The following is a 20749-nucleotide window of genomic DNA, read 5'->3' as shown; positions in this document are numbered from 1 at the left end:
TATTTACTGGGTCCCAGGCCATTGTTTATAGGGAACAAAAGAGTGACCACTGCTAATTTGACCATGTCCCTGGATATCTTCTCCAAGGACTCACTAACAGAGTTATAGTCTTTCTGAGTGGAGGAGGGTCTGGAGCCCAGAACAGATACCGGAGTGGGTTCTAATGTCCAATCTCCCTCAGCAGGAGGTACCTGGTGTGCTAGAAATGGTAAACATGGGGAACCTGCCCTGAAAGGTTCAGGCGAAATATTTTACTTCTTTGTCAGGAAAATTGATTAGCTACAGAAAGAGTTATAAATAGGGAAGCATGCTCCATTTGAGCAAGTTCATTTGCAGTCTGTGCATCTCAAATGCAAAGTCTGACAAGGACAAACTGTGCCTCTTTTATGGAATAAAATGACTTGTTACTTTATTGAAAAGCGTGTAGTTGGAAATCACAGAGCTAAACTGAAGAATCTATCAGAGAGCATTCTTCTTCTCAGTATCAATAATGCTTCTCAATGGTCACCACTGCATTTGATCTGGCTCCTTGCGAGGGTTGAGCTTCACTATTCTCACGGTGTCACGGATCCTGACTTCGCCAGTGTGGCAGAGAGCCCCACTCACTATTACTAGTGACTCCGAGTTTGTTCACTATCACTAGTGCATCTGGCGTAGCTCTGGAATTTCTTCACTCTTCCCGTTGTGACAGTGAATGATATTCACTGTTACCAGTGGCATTGTCTCCTGAGCAGTATTCATTAGTCTGTTCATTATTACCAGTGCTGGTAATTGATCCTACCCACCATCCACAACACTATGAATCCTACTTACTGTTCCCAGTGAGACGTGAAACCTTGTTCTCACCAGAAGCACATGGAGTTGGGTATCTTCTGCTCTGTGTACCTTGATACTACTTGGGCATTGAATAGATTTAGCCAATGAAACCACAGGAAACTCAGTATTTTCCAAAAAGACAGTCAACTGTTAAACTACCCAATAATAGATTGCTTCTTATAATCTAATACTTTCCTTAACTTCATTAGATACTCACTAACGAATCACTTTACCATGGACTTTTCTCAGTGGAATGTACAATTCTTGGAATTACGAAAAGACGCATTAACGTCCACAGATACATCATGTCCCCTGTCAAAATACAGACTTTCTGAAATCAATCAGGAATCATTTATTTTTACATTCAGATTCATTAATTTATCAGAGGTGCATCAAAACATATGGTGAAATGCATTGTTTGAGTTAACAACCAACACAACCTAAGGATGTGCTGGGGGCAGCCAGTAAGGGTCGCCACACATTCTGGCACCAACCGAGCATGCCCACCATGTTCAGCAGCAAAACAGGGCCTGTTCCTCTCTCCACTTTTTAAGTGATACATTTGAAGAAGTTAATGGGTTTCCTCACATTCAGGATAGTGGATTATTCATATTATTGAGAACAGGTTTTACTGGTCTCACCAGTACTCAGTATGACAGCATAAGGCACTCACAGGGAAGCATGGGATAACCAAAATCAAATGTAAGAGCTACGTTCAATACAACTGCATCAGATTTCTGTAAAGAGACTCAGGGAAGAGCTGCTTACAGTGGCCAGAGAGACAGAGAGAAAGATAGAAAGATGGAAAGGTAGATTGATATAGGTTAGAGAAAAACTCCAGGCTGGAAGTCTCATGGTGACACAATCGCTATGACATTTAATTTCTGCTCGGTACTTAATTAAATTACTGGCCACAATTGAAGCAAATTGCTAATAAGCATCTCATTTAAAATAGAGGTGGGGAATTAGAATAGCTGCTGATTAGATTTATTGGGATGAAATCAATGATTTAATCACTTGGGGCCAAACCACAATTATCATACTTACATCAAAGGTTCCCGTATTCTTCTGGAGCCACAGGAGGCTGCAGATGCCTGAGTAACTCAGCAAATCAGCTGAAGGGTCTCAACCTGAAACATCGACTGTCCATTTCACTCTGTTGGATGCTGCCTGACCCCCTGAGTTTCTCCGGCATCTTTTGTGTTGCTCCCGTCCTCTTCTGTTTTATAGGTTATGCCTTGTCAAATAATATTGTGGGAATTTACAGCCCTTTGGGAGGACATTCAGGCCAAGTGGCTAATATCCCACATCTTGTCCCTGAACACCCAAAACAACACTGCTGTGGGTATGATGCATCAAAGGAACAATATCAAACAAAATTTGACACAACCATTTTAAGGAGGAGAAAACAAAAAAAAAGTGTAGATGTCGGAAAGTTACCTAACATTGTAGGATTCAATATTGGGTCCAGAAGGCTGCTACATGCCCAGACAGAAGTTGAGATGCGATTATTTGAGCTTATATTGGACCTTACTGTAATACAGTAGGACACAGACTTTTAAAAGTCGGAGTGGGAGAGGTGGAAAATTAAAATGGCAGGCAGTGCGAAGCTTAGGGTGCCCTTATTGGTTGAACACAGTTTCTCCACAATGTGGTCACCCAAGCTGCATTTGGTTTCTCCAATGTAGAGGAGATCACATTGTGAACACTGAATGCAGGTGCTCCACAAAATTCTCATCCAATCCTGTTTAGTTTCTCCGTTGTAGAGGAAAGAGGAAAAAGTGGGGTAGAAAACCATCTTAAAGATAAATTCAGAGAGCTGGAGTAGTTTAGGAAGGGAATGCTAAAGCTTAAACCTTAGAGACTGAAGGCATGGTAAAACATTTAAAGGCAGTGTGCTCAAGAGGAGTGTAGAATCCTTGGGAGTTACAATGCTGCTGGAAGCCTAGAGAGAGAATAGATGAGACTATGGATTAAAAGTTTTCATACTACTGTTGCTGTGTTGGGAGCTAGTGGTGATTAAATAGGATGGTCTGGGTAGGATACAAACATTATTAAGTTTGACCTTGGATTTGGTGAGCTTAGAAGACAAGGGTTTGTCAGGAAATAATTAGAATCATGGCTGGAGGTAGGTGTTTATTCCAGGTATAGTCATAGTCATAGTTTATTGATCCCGAGGGAAATTGGTTTTCATTACAGTTGCACCATAAATAATTAAATAGTAATAAAACCATAAATAGTAATATGCAAATTATGCCAGGAAATAAGTTCAGGACCAGCCTATTGGCTCAGGATGTCTGACCCTCCAAGGGAGGAGTTGTAAAGTTTGATGGCCACAGGCAGGAATAACTTCCTATGATGCTCAGTGTTGCATCTCAGTGGAATGAGTCTCTGGCTGAATGTACTCCTGTGCCCAACTAGTACATTATGTAGTGGATGGGAGACATTGTCCAAGATGGCATGCAACTTGGACAGCATCCTCTTTTCAGACACCACCGTGAGAGAGTGAACAGGATGTTGAGCAAAGTTGGAAATGTGAGCTCAAGTTTCTTTTGTCATTACACTGAGTATCTCAAAGGTAATAACTAATCACTAATGTACATAAAATGAGCCAGACAGTTAAACCTTGGCTGGATTACTATGTACACTTCTGCACACCACATGAAGATAAAAAAGAAACAGAAGAGCTTTACCAACATGTTTCAGAGATGAGGAATACCAGTTATGAGGACCTGAAATATTCTCTTTATAGGAGAGAAGATCAAAGAGAGACCAATTAATAGAGTCATATGGCACTGTAACAGACTCTTTGGCGCACCATATCCACGTTGACCATCAAGGTCCCATCTACTCCAGCCCCAGTAATGAGCTCATCCCATTGCTCCGTAGCCTTGTGTAACTTGACGATTCAAGCACTCATCCAAATGCTTTGGCATGTTGTAAGAGTACCTCTCTCCACTACTTTCTTAGGCAGTGCATTCTGCTCTGCAAATAATCTCTGAGTGAAAGAAGTTTTCTTCTAATCTCCTCTAAACCTCTTACTCTTTACAATACATCCAGACCCTGTGGTTTTAGACACACTTGCCAAGGGGAACAAATCTCTCACGATCCACCCTATCTATGACCTTCATGATTATTTATACCTCTGTCAGGCCCATTCTCAGTTTCTCTATTCCAAGGAAAACCAACTCAAACTATCCAGTCTCTCCTCTTAACTGAAACTGCTGTGTCGTTAATATTTCAGCAATATTTGAGTAATATTGTAAATATATTGTTTGGCTAAGCATTCTTTGTTTGTTTAAATAACTTATTACAGGTTATATGTAAAAGTATGTGAATGGAATACGTCATTACACCACCACACCATATGTGTGTGCCTCACTTAAAGTAAAAACAAAGTTAACACGCATCTCTCAGGTTCCCATGATTTTTCTTGCAATTTGTTTTATGTTTTGGATTTACAAAACAACAGTGGCAACAAGGAAGTTTTAAATGAACCCGAGATGACTACCTACATGTTGAAGCACAGTGAGATATTCAAGTTTTTTAAAAAGTGCAGCAAGAAACAGTAGGGGGAAGCAAAAGGCAGCAAGATTTTCAAGTTAAAAAAAGAGCACAGAGAGAAGTTCAAATTTTTTAAAAAGTGTAACGTTTTTGTTTCTTCACAAGGGGAAGAGAAAGGCAGTTGAGTTTTAAAAAATGGCAGAAAACAGATGAATTCACGAGTTCATAAAGAATGAGTACCAGGTGACAATAATCATAATTTTTTCTAAAAAACAGAAATGGCTGGTTACATACAGAAAGATAGCCACGTTTCATTGCACAAGAAATAATTGGATGTTGTAGACAGAGAGAATTGAGCAGTATTTTAAAGCAACACACACAAAATGCTGGAGGAACTCAACAGGCCAGGCAGCATCTATGGAAAAGAGTACATTTGACGTTTCAGCCTGAAATGTTGACTGTACTCTTTTCCATAAATGCTGCCTGGCCTGCTGAGTTCCTCCAGCATTTTGTGTGTGTTGCTTAGATTTCCAGCATCTGCAGATATTCTCTTGTTTGTGATTGGAGTATTGATGAGTGCTATTGGTGGAAGTGCATACAGTTTGCTTAAAAGTTTAACGGCTCTAACCAAACCAGTCAACATGAACTTTGCTGATATCATGAAAGTAATGCAGAAACTCTTAGAACCAAAACCATTGTTGAGTGCAGAACACTTGAGGTTCCATATGTGAATTCAAAAGTAATGGGAGTCCATTTCAGCTGACATGGCTGAATTGAAGAAATTGTTTGAGCATTGTCAGTTTAGTGATGCATTGCACAGTTTCGTAATGATATTTGAGAGATCATTTAGTTTGTGGAATCCTACAAGAAAGCATTCAAAAATGCATCATGGCTGAAGCACAATTCACATTTAAAAGAGCAGATTTAAAAGTGAAACTTGCAGAAAATGCAACAAAGTAGGATACATACAAAGAGCATGCCAGGCAGACAAAAGTAAATGGACTGCACAGGGAAGGGGAAAGGTAAAAAGCCAAATTGCAGTTTCAAAAGTTGCAGTTCCACTAATCTCCATGCTGTTGATGAAAAATCTGATATTGATGAGAGTGACACAGGACTATGTAGCCTTGAGGTTTACTATGTGAAAACTAACAAGAGCCAAGCAATATTCAGAAGTGAATGGTAAATTAATTAAAATGGAATTGGACATTGGCTTGGCTGTTTCAGACATTCCACAAAATGAGTTTGAACAGCGTCAAAGATAATGAACTGAAGCCTGCAGATACCCAACTAAGAACTTCTACTGGAGCAAAGATAAATCCTGTGAGAATGACATTGTAACAGTGAAATACAATAACCAACAAGCCACATTGGGCTTGTATGTAGTAAAAACTAAGTGGACTTAGCTGAGGCTTACCTACAGATGGAGATGGAAGAAGAGTCCAAAGTGTTTCTCACCATAAACACTCACAAAGGACTTTATCGCTACAAAAGGCTTATTTTTGGAGTAACATCTGCACTTGCACTCTTGCAGAAAGCTTTCAACCAGGTGATACAAGGCTACGCAGGCACTCAATGCTACCTGGATGACATAATTGTTACTAGTAAGGATAAGAAGGAACATCTCCAAAATCTCAAGACAGTGTTAAAAAGATTTCAAGACTATGGGCTCAGAACACAATGGAACTAGTGTGTCATGAGCTCTTCGGGCCTGTGCTGGGCTCCAGACAGCATTGGGTTCTGAGGTCTGTGGAGCACCTGAATTGATTAATTGTTGATTAATGAGCGTCACTAATCGTTCAGAGTTCCTTGTGGTTTTCTCTAGCGACTCACTCTTTATAATGTGGTCTCCTGGTGTTCCCTGCTTAAGCTTGTTATGTTTATTTTGATAGGCTTTGAGGTTCCGTGTTACTTGTATTATTTAAGCGGTCGCCCAATTACTGCTATTCACAGGATCCTATTTTTGAGAACGTTACTTCTCGCTGTGTCACTTGATCGAGCCACAGCTGTTCTTTACAAGTGCACATTCTGAGTTTCTCAAGTTTACATTCCAAGTGTCTCGAGTCCACGTTCTGAGCTTCTCTAGTCTACGTTCTGAGTTTCTCTGGTTTTTGTTCTGAGCTTTTCAGGTTGTAAGTACCCAGGTTCCCAGCATCGGGGTCCCGTGACTTAGGTCTGCATAACTATTGAGTGCTTCAAGCAAGCTTATCGATAAAATTTGTTTGATTCAACAAATCAACATTCAAGTCAATAGTATAAATTTTGTAAGAACTTGCCCTTTCTTGATGTTATTCCTTGCAACTAACAAAACACCTTTGTTAATGTCAAATCAATGTTCTGAAGGACACGATTCGGAATAATTGAAGTAAGCTTATATGCCACCAACTGCAGTGGGATGGACTAATTTTTTTACAATACATAATTCCTGTCTGTCTGTTCTGATGAGTGATGCTAATGGTAACCAATTTTCCAATGTACAACTGTGTCCTGAAACAGTAGTTTGAGGTGGTAACTCTGAAGTGCCCTGCTCCAAAAGCTGATCCCTCGCTGGAGTGTGCAAACACACAAGTAAAGTAACCCTGTCAAGAGTAAGCTACGTTATAGTTAACCTCTGGTTGAAAATCATGGTACAGACTGCGAAAACTGATCTTTCATGTCACAAATGAAACAGATCTACAGAGAGCCAGCTAGCTCTCAGTGATAAGAAGAATCTGTCTATGCTGTCTCAAACTGTAAAATTGAGAGTTCAGCCTTCTGTATCCTAATTGCCTCTGGAAAAATAGTGAATGGTAAAATACTGTGAGTTCAAGGATTCAAGTTTCCGGGTCTCAAGGCTGTTCCTGTGACTCAGCATCCCAGTCTAAGTGTTCAAGGTTCTCAAGGTCATCAAGGTTCTGCAGGTTTCCCAGGACTTCAAGGCTTTCAAGGATTTTTCAAGGTTTCCAATGTTTTTTCAATGTTGTCCCCATCTCGAGGACTCCTAAGTCTATCTCAAGGTTCCCAGATCTCTGTCGAGGTTCCCCATGTCTTTCTGCCTCTTGAATTTTCTCAGGTCTCTCTGCTTCTCGAGTTCCCCAGCTCTCTTGAGTTGTCCCTGAATCTCAAGTTTTTAGGTCTCCTTGGGCTATCAGCTGCCGCCATAGGGAGTGGTGTACTGTACTGAGCTCTTCGGGCCTATATGGGGCTCTGGACAGTGTTGGGTTCCAAGGTTTTTAAGAGCACCTGAATTAGTTCATTGTTGTTTAACAAACATCGTTAATCATTTCAAGTTCCTTGTGTTTTCCTTAAGCGACTCACTCTTTATAATGTGGTGTCCTAGTGTTTTCTTTTAAAACTTGTTGTTTATTTTGATAGGCTTGGGGATTCCGTGTTTCTTGTATTATTTAAATGGACACCCAATTAGTGCTGATCGCAGGGTCTTAGTTTTGAGAATGTTAATTCTCTTGGTGTCGCTCAGCTGAGCCACCGATGTTCTTTTGGAATTCTTATGAATGAAATCTCATCACTGTCTCTACATCGGAGTCTGTCTTTCCTCTGCACTTGGGGTCCCGACATTGCCAGACAAAACGTGAATTCTTTAAACCAAGCATCACTTACTGTGGTCACACCATTGACACACAAGGTTTGCACAATTGTGCTGAGAAAGTTCAAGCAGTGGTAGCTGCCCCAAGGTCAAATCAAAGGATGTGTCAATTAAAATAACAGGTTCCTGCCAAACCCAGCTACTGCGCTCCACCCCTTGAATTCATTACTACAGATTGGGAAGAAATGGCAATGAACAAAGCAGTGTGAGGTGGCTTTCAAAAAGGAAATGGTGACATCAGACACTGTACTCACACATTATGATCCACATTATCCAGTGAAGCTTGCCTGTGATGCCTCGCCTTATGGTATACGTGCAGCCATGTCACATGTTATGAGTGATGGAAGTTAACACCCCATTGTCTTTGCATCACATTCCCTTACTATTGCAGAGAAAAATTATGCACAGATTGACAGAGAGGCCTGGAGTCAGGTTTCGTGTGTGAAACACTTCAACCAGTACTTGTATGAGAAAGGGTTTACCCTCATTACTGATCATCAACCACTGGTGTCCATTTTCAATCCACCGACGGGTGTTCCACTGACAGAAGCAGCACCAATGCAGAGGTGGGCTCTGTTTCTTGGAGGACACAACTACAAAATTGAATTCAAGAGGATAACTAATCATGGAAATGCTGTTGGATTGTCCCGTTTACCCTTGGAAAAGGAAATACCTGAAAAACTTACAAAAAGGACATTCCTCTTGACGTATTCTCCCTAACATAAATCAAAAGTCTCCCTATTACAGCAGAGATGATCAAAAAGGGAAACCAGAAAAGACCACACACTGTCTCAGGTCTATCTGGCAACCCAAAATGGTTGGAATGATCCCCCATTTTTACCAGGTCCAGGGTGAACTTGCCCTTGACAGAGGTTGCCTTATGTAAGGATTGAGAGTTAATATACCATCCAAGCAGAAGGCTAAAGTATTGGACAAAGCTACATGCTAGTCATCTAGGCATAGTCAAAATGAAAGCGTTGGCTTGAAACATTGTCTGGTGGCCTGGGATAGATAAGAGGATCAAGCAGCTTGCCATGCACTGTTCAAAATGCCAACATGTTCAGAAAAAAGGTATTCAGAGCTGTCAGGGCCACTTCCTGCAGTCCCAGAGTTAAATCCTTCAACCACAGAGGAGGAGGTCCCAGAACCTGAAATTGTTTCACAGCCACAAGTTTCTCTTGCCAAGCAGAGTGATCCCTCTAGTCAGGAATGACATTATCCCACAAAAGCAAGAACTCCTCCATAGTGATTAAATCTTTAGGCCTAAATGGGACAATTTAAAATTTACTCTGCAGTGGATGTCCATACAGTAGCCGTATTATATGTATATAAGTTGAGATACATTCTACCTTCTAAATTGTGTTGGCGCGTGGCCAAGTGGTTAAGGCGTTCGTCTAGTGATCTGAAGGTTGCTAGTTCGAGCCTTGGCTGAGGTAGCGGGTGTGTCCTTGAGCAAGACACTTAACCGCACATTGCTCTGCGACGACACCGGTGCCAAGCTGTATGGGTCCTAATGCCCTTCCCTTGGACAACATCGGTGTCGTGGAGAGGGGAGACTTGCAGCATGGGCTACTGCTGGTCTTCCATACAACCTTGCGCAGGCCTGCGCCCTGGAAACCTTCCAAGGCGCAAATCCATGGTCTCATGAGACTAACGGATGCCTATATATATATATATTCTATATTGAGTTGGAGTTTATAGCTAAGCAGGGAAGGGTGTTGTGTAGGTAATTTTTCAGTAATATTTGAGTTATATATCTTTTGTTAGGCATTCTTTGTTTAAATAATGAGTTACAGGTTTTCTGTAAAAATGCACCATATTTGCATACCTCGCTTAAAGTAAAAATGAAGTTTACATGCATCTCTCAGGCTCCCTTGTTTTTTTCCTTCAATTAGTTTTCTGTTTTGAAATTACAAAATGTAACAGAAACATTGATATTGAAAATAATTTTTGATAGAGTCAACAGTCAATAACCAGAATTTCAACAAAGGGCTTTTATTATCTATGGCATGATCAGATCCAACAGGAAATTTTAAAAGGCAAATGGAGCATAAATCTGATGAGAACCAATTTGCTAGGTTACGATGGAGAATCAGGCACTGGGACTAAATTGAATCATTACTTAAAAATGCCAGTAAAGTCATGAGTGACTGAATGGCTGCTCTCTGTACAGAACCCTGATGTGATATTATTAAAGGTAACTGCTGATGGGATGCTGCCCCTGTGATATTGCATTTGCTCGATTTGCAGGGAAGGGGTCTAAATGGAAATGCAGAAAATGAATCTTTAGTGACATGTCGCACTTCATGGTTTTGTGTGCTTGAAGCATGTTGTCAACCAGCTGCACGTAGTTTGGTGCTCTGTAGTTGCCAAGAAAATTCTCAGCATCCTTCAATGCCTTCCATGCAATTTTCTCCAGTCCCACTAGAAGTTCTTTGAATTACGTGTCATTGATGACCCATTTGATTTGTGGACCAACAAAAATGCTTTCCTTAATCTTGGCAACAGTTACTCTGACTTGAATTACAAATTGAAAATAACAAATATAGGTGTTTTTTTTTAAATGGTGTGATAGGGAAATTTCATGGTGATTTTTATGATCAGCAGCCATAAGGTACACCCAAAAGTATTCAGGAAGCAAAATTTTTGTTGTCCAGCGTAATTATGTCAATATGTTCCTTAATTTTGCTAGAAATTTAAGTGGTACTAGAGCATTTCATTTATTGTCTCACGCTCAATGACATAGGGATTTAGATGTCAATTGTATGATGTAGACCAAATTGCAAAGGGACATTGTGTTTTCTACCTGAAGGACAGTTTGTTATTAATGACAATCCATTCATTCTATAAATTCCTACAGCACAGCAAGAGGTTCTTTAACCCACCATGCCATGTTAATCATCAGTCCTACCCATACTGTCCACTTACCAGCACTTAGTCCATTACCATTTATAGCTCAGCAATTGCAAAGCTCTTCCAAATTCTTCTTAAACATTGTGACAGTTCCACCATCTTTCACTTCATCACGCAGCATTTTCCAGATTGCAAGCTGGATGGAAGTATTCTTCCTCAGATCCATGATAAGCCTCTTACTCCTCACCTTAAACCTGTGCCTTTCGGTGTTTGACAGTTCCGCCACAGGGTAGAATTTCTTACTATCTGTCCTATCCCTTCTCATAATTTGTATATGTCTATCAGATCCCTCCTCTGCTCGAAGGAAAACAAGCCCAGCCTTTCCAGTCTCTGTTGAAACATTCCATCCTGGCGAATCTCCTCGGCGCCCTCTCTAGTGCATTCACATCCTTATACTGTGGCAACCAGAACGGTACACAATATTCCAGTGTGGACTAATCAGTGTTCCAAGACCTCTGTGCTTTTATATTCTATGCCCTGGCTAATGAAAACACACATCCTATTATGCCTTCTTTGACACCCTATCTACCTGTGCCGCTACCCTTGCGGGGAGGGCGGTATGTCTCTGTACAGACGGTGGCAGGAATTGATCCTGGGTCGCTGGCACTGTAATGCCACTCTGCTGCCCCATTACAGCTCCTCCAGCTTCTGCAGCCTCTTATGTCTCCAATATCATTTTGTGGCCTGCGACTGTCCTCCTCACCATCAGCAGCACCCCCAATTTTTATGTTGTTCATAAACGTACCAATCAAACCTCGATATTCACATCCAATGCGTGCCACAAACAGCGAGGGTCCCAGCACCGATCCCTGTGGTACACCACTGATCACAGGCTTCCAATCCATGGTCACCTAACAGTGCAAGCAGCATTACTAGATCCATTTACGCTATCACCAGTGGACAACTACTCTACTTTAATACAGTTTGTGATGTAGACTACTGGCTGTACTGTAACAGTTGGCTAATGATGTACTGGTACATTAATTGAGTACTGAAAGCCATATATTGTAGCTAAACGCAGGTAAGGTTCTGTGAATATTGAGCTCTGTAATAGATATCAATGTAGTTCTGTTTCAACTGATTACTGAATGCTGTAATTCAGATGTGATTCTGTAATAGGTCTACATGTGTAGTGGTGTAATAATTCCTGTTGTTGAGCTTTTTGTGTTGTGGTAATTCTGAGTGATTGTGTTGGCGGTATAATAACTGGGAATGTTTGAGTATCTTGTAATGATGTTACCTGTTGTATTAAATGGCTGCTGATTATGTTAAAGTCCTAACCTAGTTTGTTACTTCAAGAACCAAGTAGCATAACTTAATACTCTAGGTGACCATCTCTGTAGTCATTTTTAGATCCACTTATTGATTAAAAAAAGTAGATAGTTAATTTCCGGGTTATGCTCAGATTCTCAAGAATGTTAGGACACAGTTTCTCTCATAGGTAACCTGAGGCATCATTTGTCTATCTGAAAATCTATCTCTCTTGCAGGTGGTGGAATCTTTTCATAGTGTATCTTTAACAATGGATGAATCCAGTGAGTTGTCCAGTGGATTGAGCAGCCGAGAGTAGTCAATCTCTGAAATTCTCTGCTCCTAGTACTTGAGGAGACCAGGTTGTTAGTTAAGGTGGGGATAGATAAATACTCCATAGTTCAAGGAATTGAGTATTAGGGGGAACTGGGACAGAAGAGGAGTTGAGGCCTGGGGGGATCAGCCATGATCATATTGAATGGTGGAGCATGACTGAGGGGCCTGGGGACCTACTCCTGCTCCTGTTTTCTTTTGTTCCTGATTCATTAATAAGAAGACAAAATCTTTATTTAAAGTGGGAGTTTCTGGCCATTTTGCCAAAGTTTATCAAAATTTTGGGGGTTTAAAGCTGATTTAAAACACTGACTGGTGGACTGCACTTAATGAACCTTTGGCACAGTGCAATGCTAGAGTGTTGGGCCTGCTTTGCTTTCCCTACTGCTCTCTGAACTGCACTGCCCCAAACATTTTTCAAACTCATTCTTTTTGAGTGGTTTCTTCAAATCATGTCTCCTCCTTCATCTACCTCCACCATCATTTTCTTAAAACATCCTTAACCCCACACTAACTACTAATCTGTCTCCAGTCTCTTTCCCTTGAAGGTCCTTAAATGCTGTTGTTTCCCTTCATTTAAATTCTTCTTCAACCAGATCTTTGCTGCTGTTGAGTACTGAAGCCATATTTATCACCTTCCGAGATAATACCCAAGATTTACTTGCAACACCCTTCCTGCAGCCTTTGTTCTTGGGCACAACATTCTCCATCTAGATCCAAGTCCTAGTTCTCCTCTTAGTTAATCAATTATAACCAGAGAATTTGCAGTGATAGATCTTTCAAACTGTAATAGCCAAGGGTTTTCCCCAACTCCACCAAGGAGCTGTCTTCGAAGTATCACCCAACCCACCACATCTCATGTTGTCTCTTAGCAGCATTACCTTCAGAACATAAGATCTGCTTGCTGCCTCACACATGCTAATGACATACAGTACAGTTCTATCCCTTCACTGCCACGTTCAGCTATTTCACCAACACGGTGTTGTCAAACTGTTTGTCCCAACATCCAAACATGGATGAAGCAGTTTCCTGCAGTTGCAAATTGAACTGAATACAGCTCCCAACACAAAGAGTCAAACATACCAACTATAACCTATAAATTCATGCACGCTTCCCATTCCCACATCCTACTGGATTTGCTCTGATAGCCCCAATTCTTGCTGTCTTACTTTTTATCCCAACAATGCCAATCTATAGTTCAATCCCCTCTACAATTCCTTCTACCTACACTGCAGTCCCTAGCCTACACTCTTGCCAAATTCCAAAGTCTTCCAACCTTTTTTTAAATATTCCCTTCCTTTATTCTACCACTGACGGAATTACCTGCAACCACTCATGTTCCTTGCTCTGGACTATCCCTCCCTAAACCTCTTGAGAGCCATTCTCTTAAGATTTGCATCTCTTTCGCCAATACTTTCATAGTCGTAGAGCGTTACAGCACAGAAACAAGCTCCTTCGGCCCATCTAATCTGTGCCAACCAGTTCTTCTGCCTAGTCTCATCTACCCACAGTTGGACCAGATCCTTCCAAACCCTCTCATCCATATACCTATCCATACTTCTCTTAAATTATTTAGTTTCATTGCCTTTTTTGGCTCATTATTACTAACAATCATGCCTGATGGAATTTGTTATTCTGCTTCCTTGCAGTTTGATAACACCTTTGGTTGCATTGCTTAATTTGCTGGATTGGATTCCATCATTTTATGAAAACTTCGGTTACTGAAACCACATGGGGTACATCTTACTGCCAAAAAATATAAAACTTTTTAGACAAAGGGATATCCAGATTAATGATGCCATCAAGATTCTGAAAAAGAGGTGGAGACACTGAGCTGCCTCAGTGCTCGGATCCTTGTTTAATAGGCCTTCTGTCTGAACGCAGATTTCACTGTGGGGGAAGCAGTCACACGTCTAACGCCTGCCCTTGCTCATCCTTCTTCCTGATCTTACCGTGCCTGGAAACACAAAGCCTGACAGCGAGTGCTGGGAGATCGGAACACATCAGGGACTGAGAGATGGGGGGAAATGGGAACCATTTTTACCTCAGGGGATCTCTACTAGGCCACTGAGATCAGTATAATGCATAAATATAAACACAAGCGATCCTGCAGATGCTGGAAATCTTGAGCAAAGTACTGAAGGAACTCAGCAAGTCAGGCAGCATCAGTGGAAGGGAGTAAACAGTTGACATTTCAGGCCGAAACACAAGGGAGACACATGTAAAAGTAATGCTTTGTACACATATTTCACACACAGACACACTCATGCTGACTCTCACAAAACCCACAAACTCGTACCCTTGCACATACATTGACTTCAAAAATGTACCCAAGCGCTCCCCCTCAGTTGATCCTTATACATAGACTTATTCACACAGGCACAAGGGCAAACACACACACAGAGATATACATAAACACAAACTTCACCCCTCTGCCATATGAAATCATTGTTACGCAAAGCCTCCCTTCTGCAGAAACTCACACATCCACTGGGAGCCAGACTCATTAGGAGAAGGGCGTGTATAACGTCGAAACATAGAAAACCTACAGCACAATACAGGCCCTTCAGCCCACAATGCTGTGCCCAACATGTACTTATTTTAGAAATTACCTAGGGTTACCCACAGCCCTCTATTTTTCTAAGCTCCATGTACCTGTCCAGGAGTCTTTTAAAAGACCCTATTGTATCGTAACAATTCCATGCTGTGCAGTAGGTAGTGTTGGGGACGAATGCCATCATATGCATGTTTTCATCATAACACTGAGGGGTTGCCCCATTCCCTTACTGCAGTTAGTTTTTTTTTCTCTCTCTTTCTCGCTCTCTCTCTCTCTCTTCCCCCCCTCCCTCTTAATGTGGCGCTCATTATCTGCAGGTGGTGCACCTGGACAGCACTAAGGAGAAGGAGGATGTACAGAAGATGCCTCTGCAGACCCAGTATTACGACATGGCTGCTCCAGAATCTCCCTACTCAGAGAAATCGGTGAGACTCCTCACTAATGTCAATCATTTTCCACTTCCCAGCCCGGTACAGGTTGGGTTGGAACCCTTTATCGTGCAGTTAGAGCCACAAGTTATATTCTACTGAACAGAAAGGCCCATTTGGCCTGTCAGATCTATTTAGTTGTTTCACTGCCCTGCCCTATACTCACATTCCTACAAACTTATCAACTGCATGTTTGTCCAATTTCGTTCTCATCATCTTCTCACTCAACGTAACTCATCTTAAACATTAGTTCCTCGTGCCAACCCTCTCTTGCCAGTTAGCCCGCTGAACATGGGCAACTGGAACTAGCAGGGAGGATGCTGTGGTTGCCATGGACCAGTTGGGCCGAAGACCCTGCTTCCGTGCTGTGTGATTCTATGTGAAACCTGGGCTTTCATTTACTGATCCTTATGCCACAAAGGTTTCTCTTACTTTGTTCATAATTTTGAACACCTTGATCGCTTCTCCTCTCAGCATTTCTTACTCTGAGAAAATTCCCACCTTCTCCAGTACCCCCAACGTGACTAAAGTCTATCATGTAATTATCGCTACTTCTAGAAGATCTACATTGCTTCCTGATCGAAACTGGCGATAATAATCACTCACATTCACTTCAACACCAGATGACTACGAATCCTATCAATCATGCCAAACTTGCATAGTCCTGCCAAACCACTTATCAGATTTACTGATAAGTTCATAACAAGCTGTGACTTTGTTTCATTGTCAGACTGCAAATCATTTGTTTAGCTTTTTCTTTCACTCATTCTCTCATTCTTTGTCCTGTCTTTTTACTGTTGAATGTTCTCTTTCTCTCCCCCCTCCCCATGTCTCTTTCTTTTTTTCCTCCCTCTCTCTCCATTTTGTCTTTTTCTTCCTCTCTGTTGTTCTCTGTACCTCTTGCTACTTAATGACCTACTTCTGTTCCTGTCTAATTCTCTCTCCATCTTTGCTATTCATTGTTCCCCTGTTGCTTTCTCCCCAGTATTCTCTTTGTTGCATTCTTTCTGTGGGTCTGCTTGTCTATCACTCTCTCTCTCTCCCTCTCATACTTGCTAATCTCTTTGCAGTTCTGCAAATGAGAAGCAAACCAGCAACTTAGATGTGAACAAGGTCTCTCCAAAGCAAATCTTCAGAGCCTGAAGATGTCTTGATCCCAAGCACTGATTATTGTTTACATATCTCTGGTGCAAGCACGACCTACCCTGGCCTGCCCAGGCCACAGTTAACAAGACATTTTGAAGTCTTTTTTGCCATAAATTCATATTTCATTACCAGCACCCAGCTAAAGCTCATCACAACCTCTGTTAATTGTTGCAATAGGTTGCACAATAACAAGTCATCTTTTTCCAGGTGACTCTAAGCCCACTATGGTTTTGCCTAGCTTTAAACCTGCTGTCGCATTTAATGAATCAGACAAAAATAGGATATCAAATCAGAGACAACCAAACTAAGCATACCTTATCACACCTTCTATACATGGATCATTTGAAATTATATGCTCCTTCAACAGGAAAGCTAAAGCAATTAATTCAAATAGTAGAACTGTTTTCAAAAGATATAATCATGAACTGGATAAATGCAGAACACTAAACATAAAGAGATGTGCGATAGAGCTAGTAGAATATAAAACAGAGCAGCAGGATACAACACAACCGATGGCTGAATATATACATATAAGTATTTGGGATATCAACAAGCAAAGAAAGTAGATGATAGTGCGATAAAGGGAAAACTTTTGACAGAATTTACTTAAAAGCTTAAGAAAAACTGCCAGAGCACAGTAGTAAAAATATAATGAAGGCAATAAACACTTTCATTATACCCTTATTAATATATTGTTTTGGCATAATATCTTGGTCTGAAAACCAATCTGGAAAATTTACAAAGAAATTTAAGAACTGAAATGACAAATTTTGGAAAACACTATGTATACTCAAACACACTCATATTAACACTACCTAGGATAGAAGGAGGAAGAAGAATAACAGACATAAAAAAAATTACACAACTGTCAGATAAAACTTCTAAGGATATATTTTCATCAATAAAAAACAGGATTCAGCACTCCACACAAGAATATGCAATTCTAATAAGAAGTACACACCACTAAACTTAAGTGAAAGCACAACCCAGAAAAATGAAGAAATGATCACTACAGAAGAAAAAGTTAACCAATGGAAGAGAATGACCCTCCACGATCTGAGCCGACTAGTTATTGACAAGGAAGTGTTGAATGCCTAGCTCAAAGTTGGAAACCTCTTCCTGGAAACAGATGGGTTCCTTGTGGCAATACAGGACCAGGGAGTTAACACAAAAAAATTATTGAAAATACATACTAAAAGACCAACAGATTCAAGACGATAAATACAGAAAATGCCAAGAGAAGCTAGAAACAACCCAACACACTACAGGATCCTGCAGCAGTTTAACTCAATCTGATAACTTACACAGGCACAATCAAGTGGCAAACATCATTCACCAAAATCTTGCTTTAAAATACAAATTCATAAAAGACACTACCTTACTATCAATTCAAGCCTGATCCAGTTTGAAAGTCAAAGTGCTACAAATTATATTATGACTGATCCATTATAACTGTCCAGATATATTACAGGATAAACAAGCAAGAACAATTTACTTAATAAATATAATAAATATAACCATTCTAAACTCACATAACATACAGAAATCAGTAAGTGAAAAACAACAGAAATATGCTGAATTAAAAGAGGAAATTGAAAGACTTTGGAATATGAACAGGGTATACATTGTCCCAATAGTAATATCTACAACTGGTGCCATCCCAAAGTCACTACAAAATAGCATTAAACAATTAGGCCTACCGAGTATATCTATGCAAATCTCCACAATACTAAACACCACTAGAATAGTCCAAAAGTTCCTAGCAATTGAGAAATGAGTGTGCTTGGCTATGTCTGTACTTCAGTTTTCACCAGTTTGGAGTGAGAAAAAAAATAATAATAATAATTTATCAGTTTGTCTTCTTTTGTACTGTGGTTGTTTGACAGTCTTTCTTTACGTATCGTTTTTCATAGATTTTATTGTATTTTTAAAATTTTTCTTGTTAGTGCCTACAAGAAAATTAACCTCAAGTTAGTATTATAGGCATCTGTTAGTCTTGCGAGACCGTGGATCTGCACCTGGAAAGTCTTCACTCTCCAGGGCGCAAGCCTGGGCAAGGTTATATGGAAGACCAGCAGTTGCCCATGCTGCAAGTCTCCCCTCTTCACGACACCAATGTTGTCCAAGGGGAGGGCATTAGGACCCATACAGCTTGGCACCAGTGTCGTCGCAAGTTAGTATGTGGTGATGTATATGTACATTGATAATAAATTTACTCTGACTTTGAATAGAGAAGAATATATGAGCCAATTACATGCAAGGATTACCACAAAGCCAGAGAGGGAGGATTGTAGATACATTGAATGATTGTAAGATGTGGAAGGTTATAGAGGTCAAAATGGAAGGGGTTAGAGAGAGTGTCAAATGCAAGGATGGGAATTTTCATCCAGGGGTTAGAATAGAATGGCATTTAGAAGGAAAATGGTTAGAATACAGGCAGTGGAAGGAGGGAGATTAGACAAAGCTTTGGAATACTCTGGTCTAGAGGTAACAAAGGCATGAATGTGCATGGTAGCACCAGATAAATTAGGAAAGGGCTATAGTCAGGCAATGTAATAGAGCCAGAAATAGGCAGTACAAGTAGCACCACAAATCTGTGATGGGAAGTCCATCTTAGGATGCAATTTAATAGCCTTCATCTCTCTCTGAGATACAGTTCAACAGGCTCAGACTCTCAGTTGGGTGCAGTCCATCACACACTATCTGTCACAGTTCCACAGACGCTAATTCTTAGTGAGATAGTACTCTACAAACACTAAGAGGGAGCCAGGTCCATAGGTGCTGACTCTCAATTGGGCAAAGTTGGCAGGCAGCTTCATAGACATTGATCACTGAGGTGGAGTTTCTTGGACACTGACATGCCTGGATTATGGCCATCAATTTCTACAATTAATTAATTGTACAGTCATTCAGCCAACTTTACACATTGATTATTAATGAGAAGTGGCGGCACTCTGATCTCAGCTGAATTTACATGACATTTCCTTTCACAGCCTGAAACACACTGCATTCCATCACTGAGTCTCAGTCGTTCATTCTTCTGAACTTCACTGAAGCGCTGAACACAAAAACACAAGAAAATATGACCATAGAAACATAGAAACCTACAGCACATTACAGTCTCTTCAGCCCACAATGTTGTGCCAGCCATGTAACCTACTCTAGAAATTGCCTAGAATTTCCCAATGTATAGTCCTCTATTTTTCTAAGTTCCATGTACCTATCTAAGGGTCTCTCAAACGACCATACTAACAGTCCCTCAAATATGCTCTGTCATTCAATATGATTATGGCTAGTCTATGTTGACGCTAACTCCTCCTCTATACCAGTTTCCCGTTGCCCACAATTCCTTGATCTTGCAAATATCTGCCCACCTCCAACTTAAATACAGTACAGTATATCTGGCCTCCAGTACCACTGATGATAGAGAATTTCAGAGATTGACTATCTTCTGAGAGGAAAAATTTCTATGCAGCTCAGCTTTAAATGACTTGTCCTTTGTTTTATTTTGTAGCCGCGTCCCCTTGTTTGTGACTTTACCCTCACTCATGAAAACAAATGAGAGAGTCTAAGACAGTTGTGTACAAGCTGGAGGGAAAGCCCATGTTCTTTTCAATCTGTACCATGTCTAATCCAATTGTCATCAGCTTCCAAAGTCTTGGTATTCAATATAGCCACTCCATCTTACTCCTTAATGTATTTCAAAGAGTTGAAACCTTTCCCAGTGGTTTGAGAAAAATGGCTTGATGTAAACAAAATCTTATTTACAGGCCAGCAAATTTTTTAATTAAAGAAATCAATAATCCTGGAACAGTTTATTAGACAGACATGGGAAAGGAGGGGTAGGGATCACATATAAGCAGAAGAGAAGTCTTTTTTTTTTGGCATTGTGCTTGGTGCAGACATTGTGGGCTAAAGGGCCTGTTCTGATATTATACTGTTCTATGTTCTATGTTTAATTTTCTTTACACAAAGTACAATACTGTCATAGGATAGATTAGCAAAAATGCAGAGAGATTAGTAAAAAATTACATGGAAATAAATGAGTAGTAAACTATACAACCCTTCAAACCTGCTTACAATTTGTTACTCAGTGCTGACTTCCTCTTCAAGTCTACTTTCCTTCCCTGTCCCATTTGCCTTGATCCTTTAAATCCCAGACTCTATGTTGTCATCTTTGGGTCTCCTCATTGCTTGATCATTCACTGCGTCTGAAATTTC

General features: G+C 40.5%; 1 protein-coding gene across 4 annotated transcripts in view; it reads left to right on the top strand.

Annotated features, from left to right (window-relative positions):
* The window catches only part of nectin1b (nectin cell adhesion molecule 1b), a 544761-nt gene that overhangs the window by 501458 nt on the left and 22554 nt on the right, over positions 1 to 20749 (top strand). For 2 of the 4 annotated variants that reach the window (XM_063038120.1, XM_063038122.1), the window contains exon 8: positions 15272 to 15379. The exons of the other annotated variants lie outside the window; for them this stretch is intronic. In XM_063038120.1, coding sequence (XP_062894190.1) covers positions 15272 to 15379 — 108 coding nt within the window. The remainder of the gene's footprint in view (positions 1 to 15271; positions 15380 to 20749) is intronic. 4 annotated transcript variants of the gene reach the window in all.

The sequence above is a fragment of the Mobula hypostoma genome, chromosome X2, assembly GCF_963921235.1.
Source record: "Mobula hypostoma chromosome X2, sMobHyp1.1, whole genome shotgun sequence".
Taxonomy (NCBI): Eukaryota; Metazoa; Chordata; class Chondrichthyes; order Myliobatiformes; family Myliobatidae; genus Mobula; species Mobula hypostoma.
Note: the sequence above shows the minus strand (reverse complement) of the source record. Positions and strands in the feature narration are given on the sequence as shown.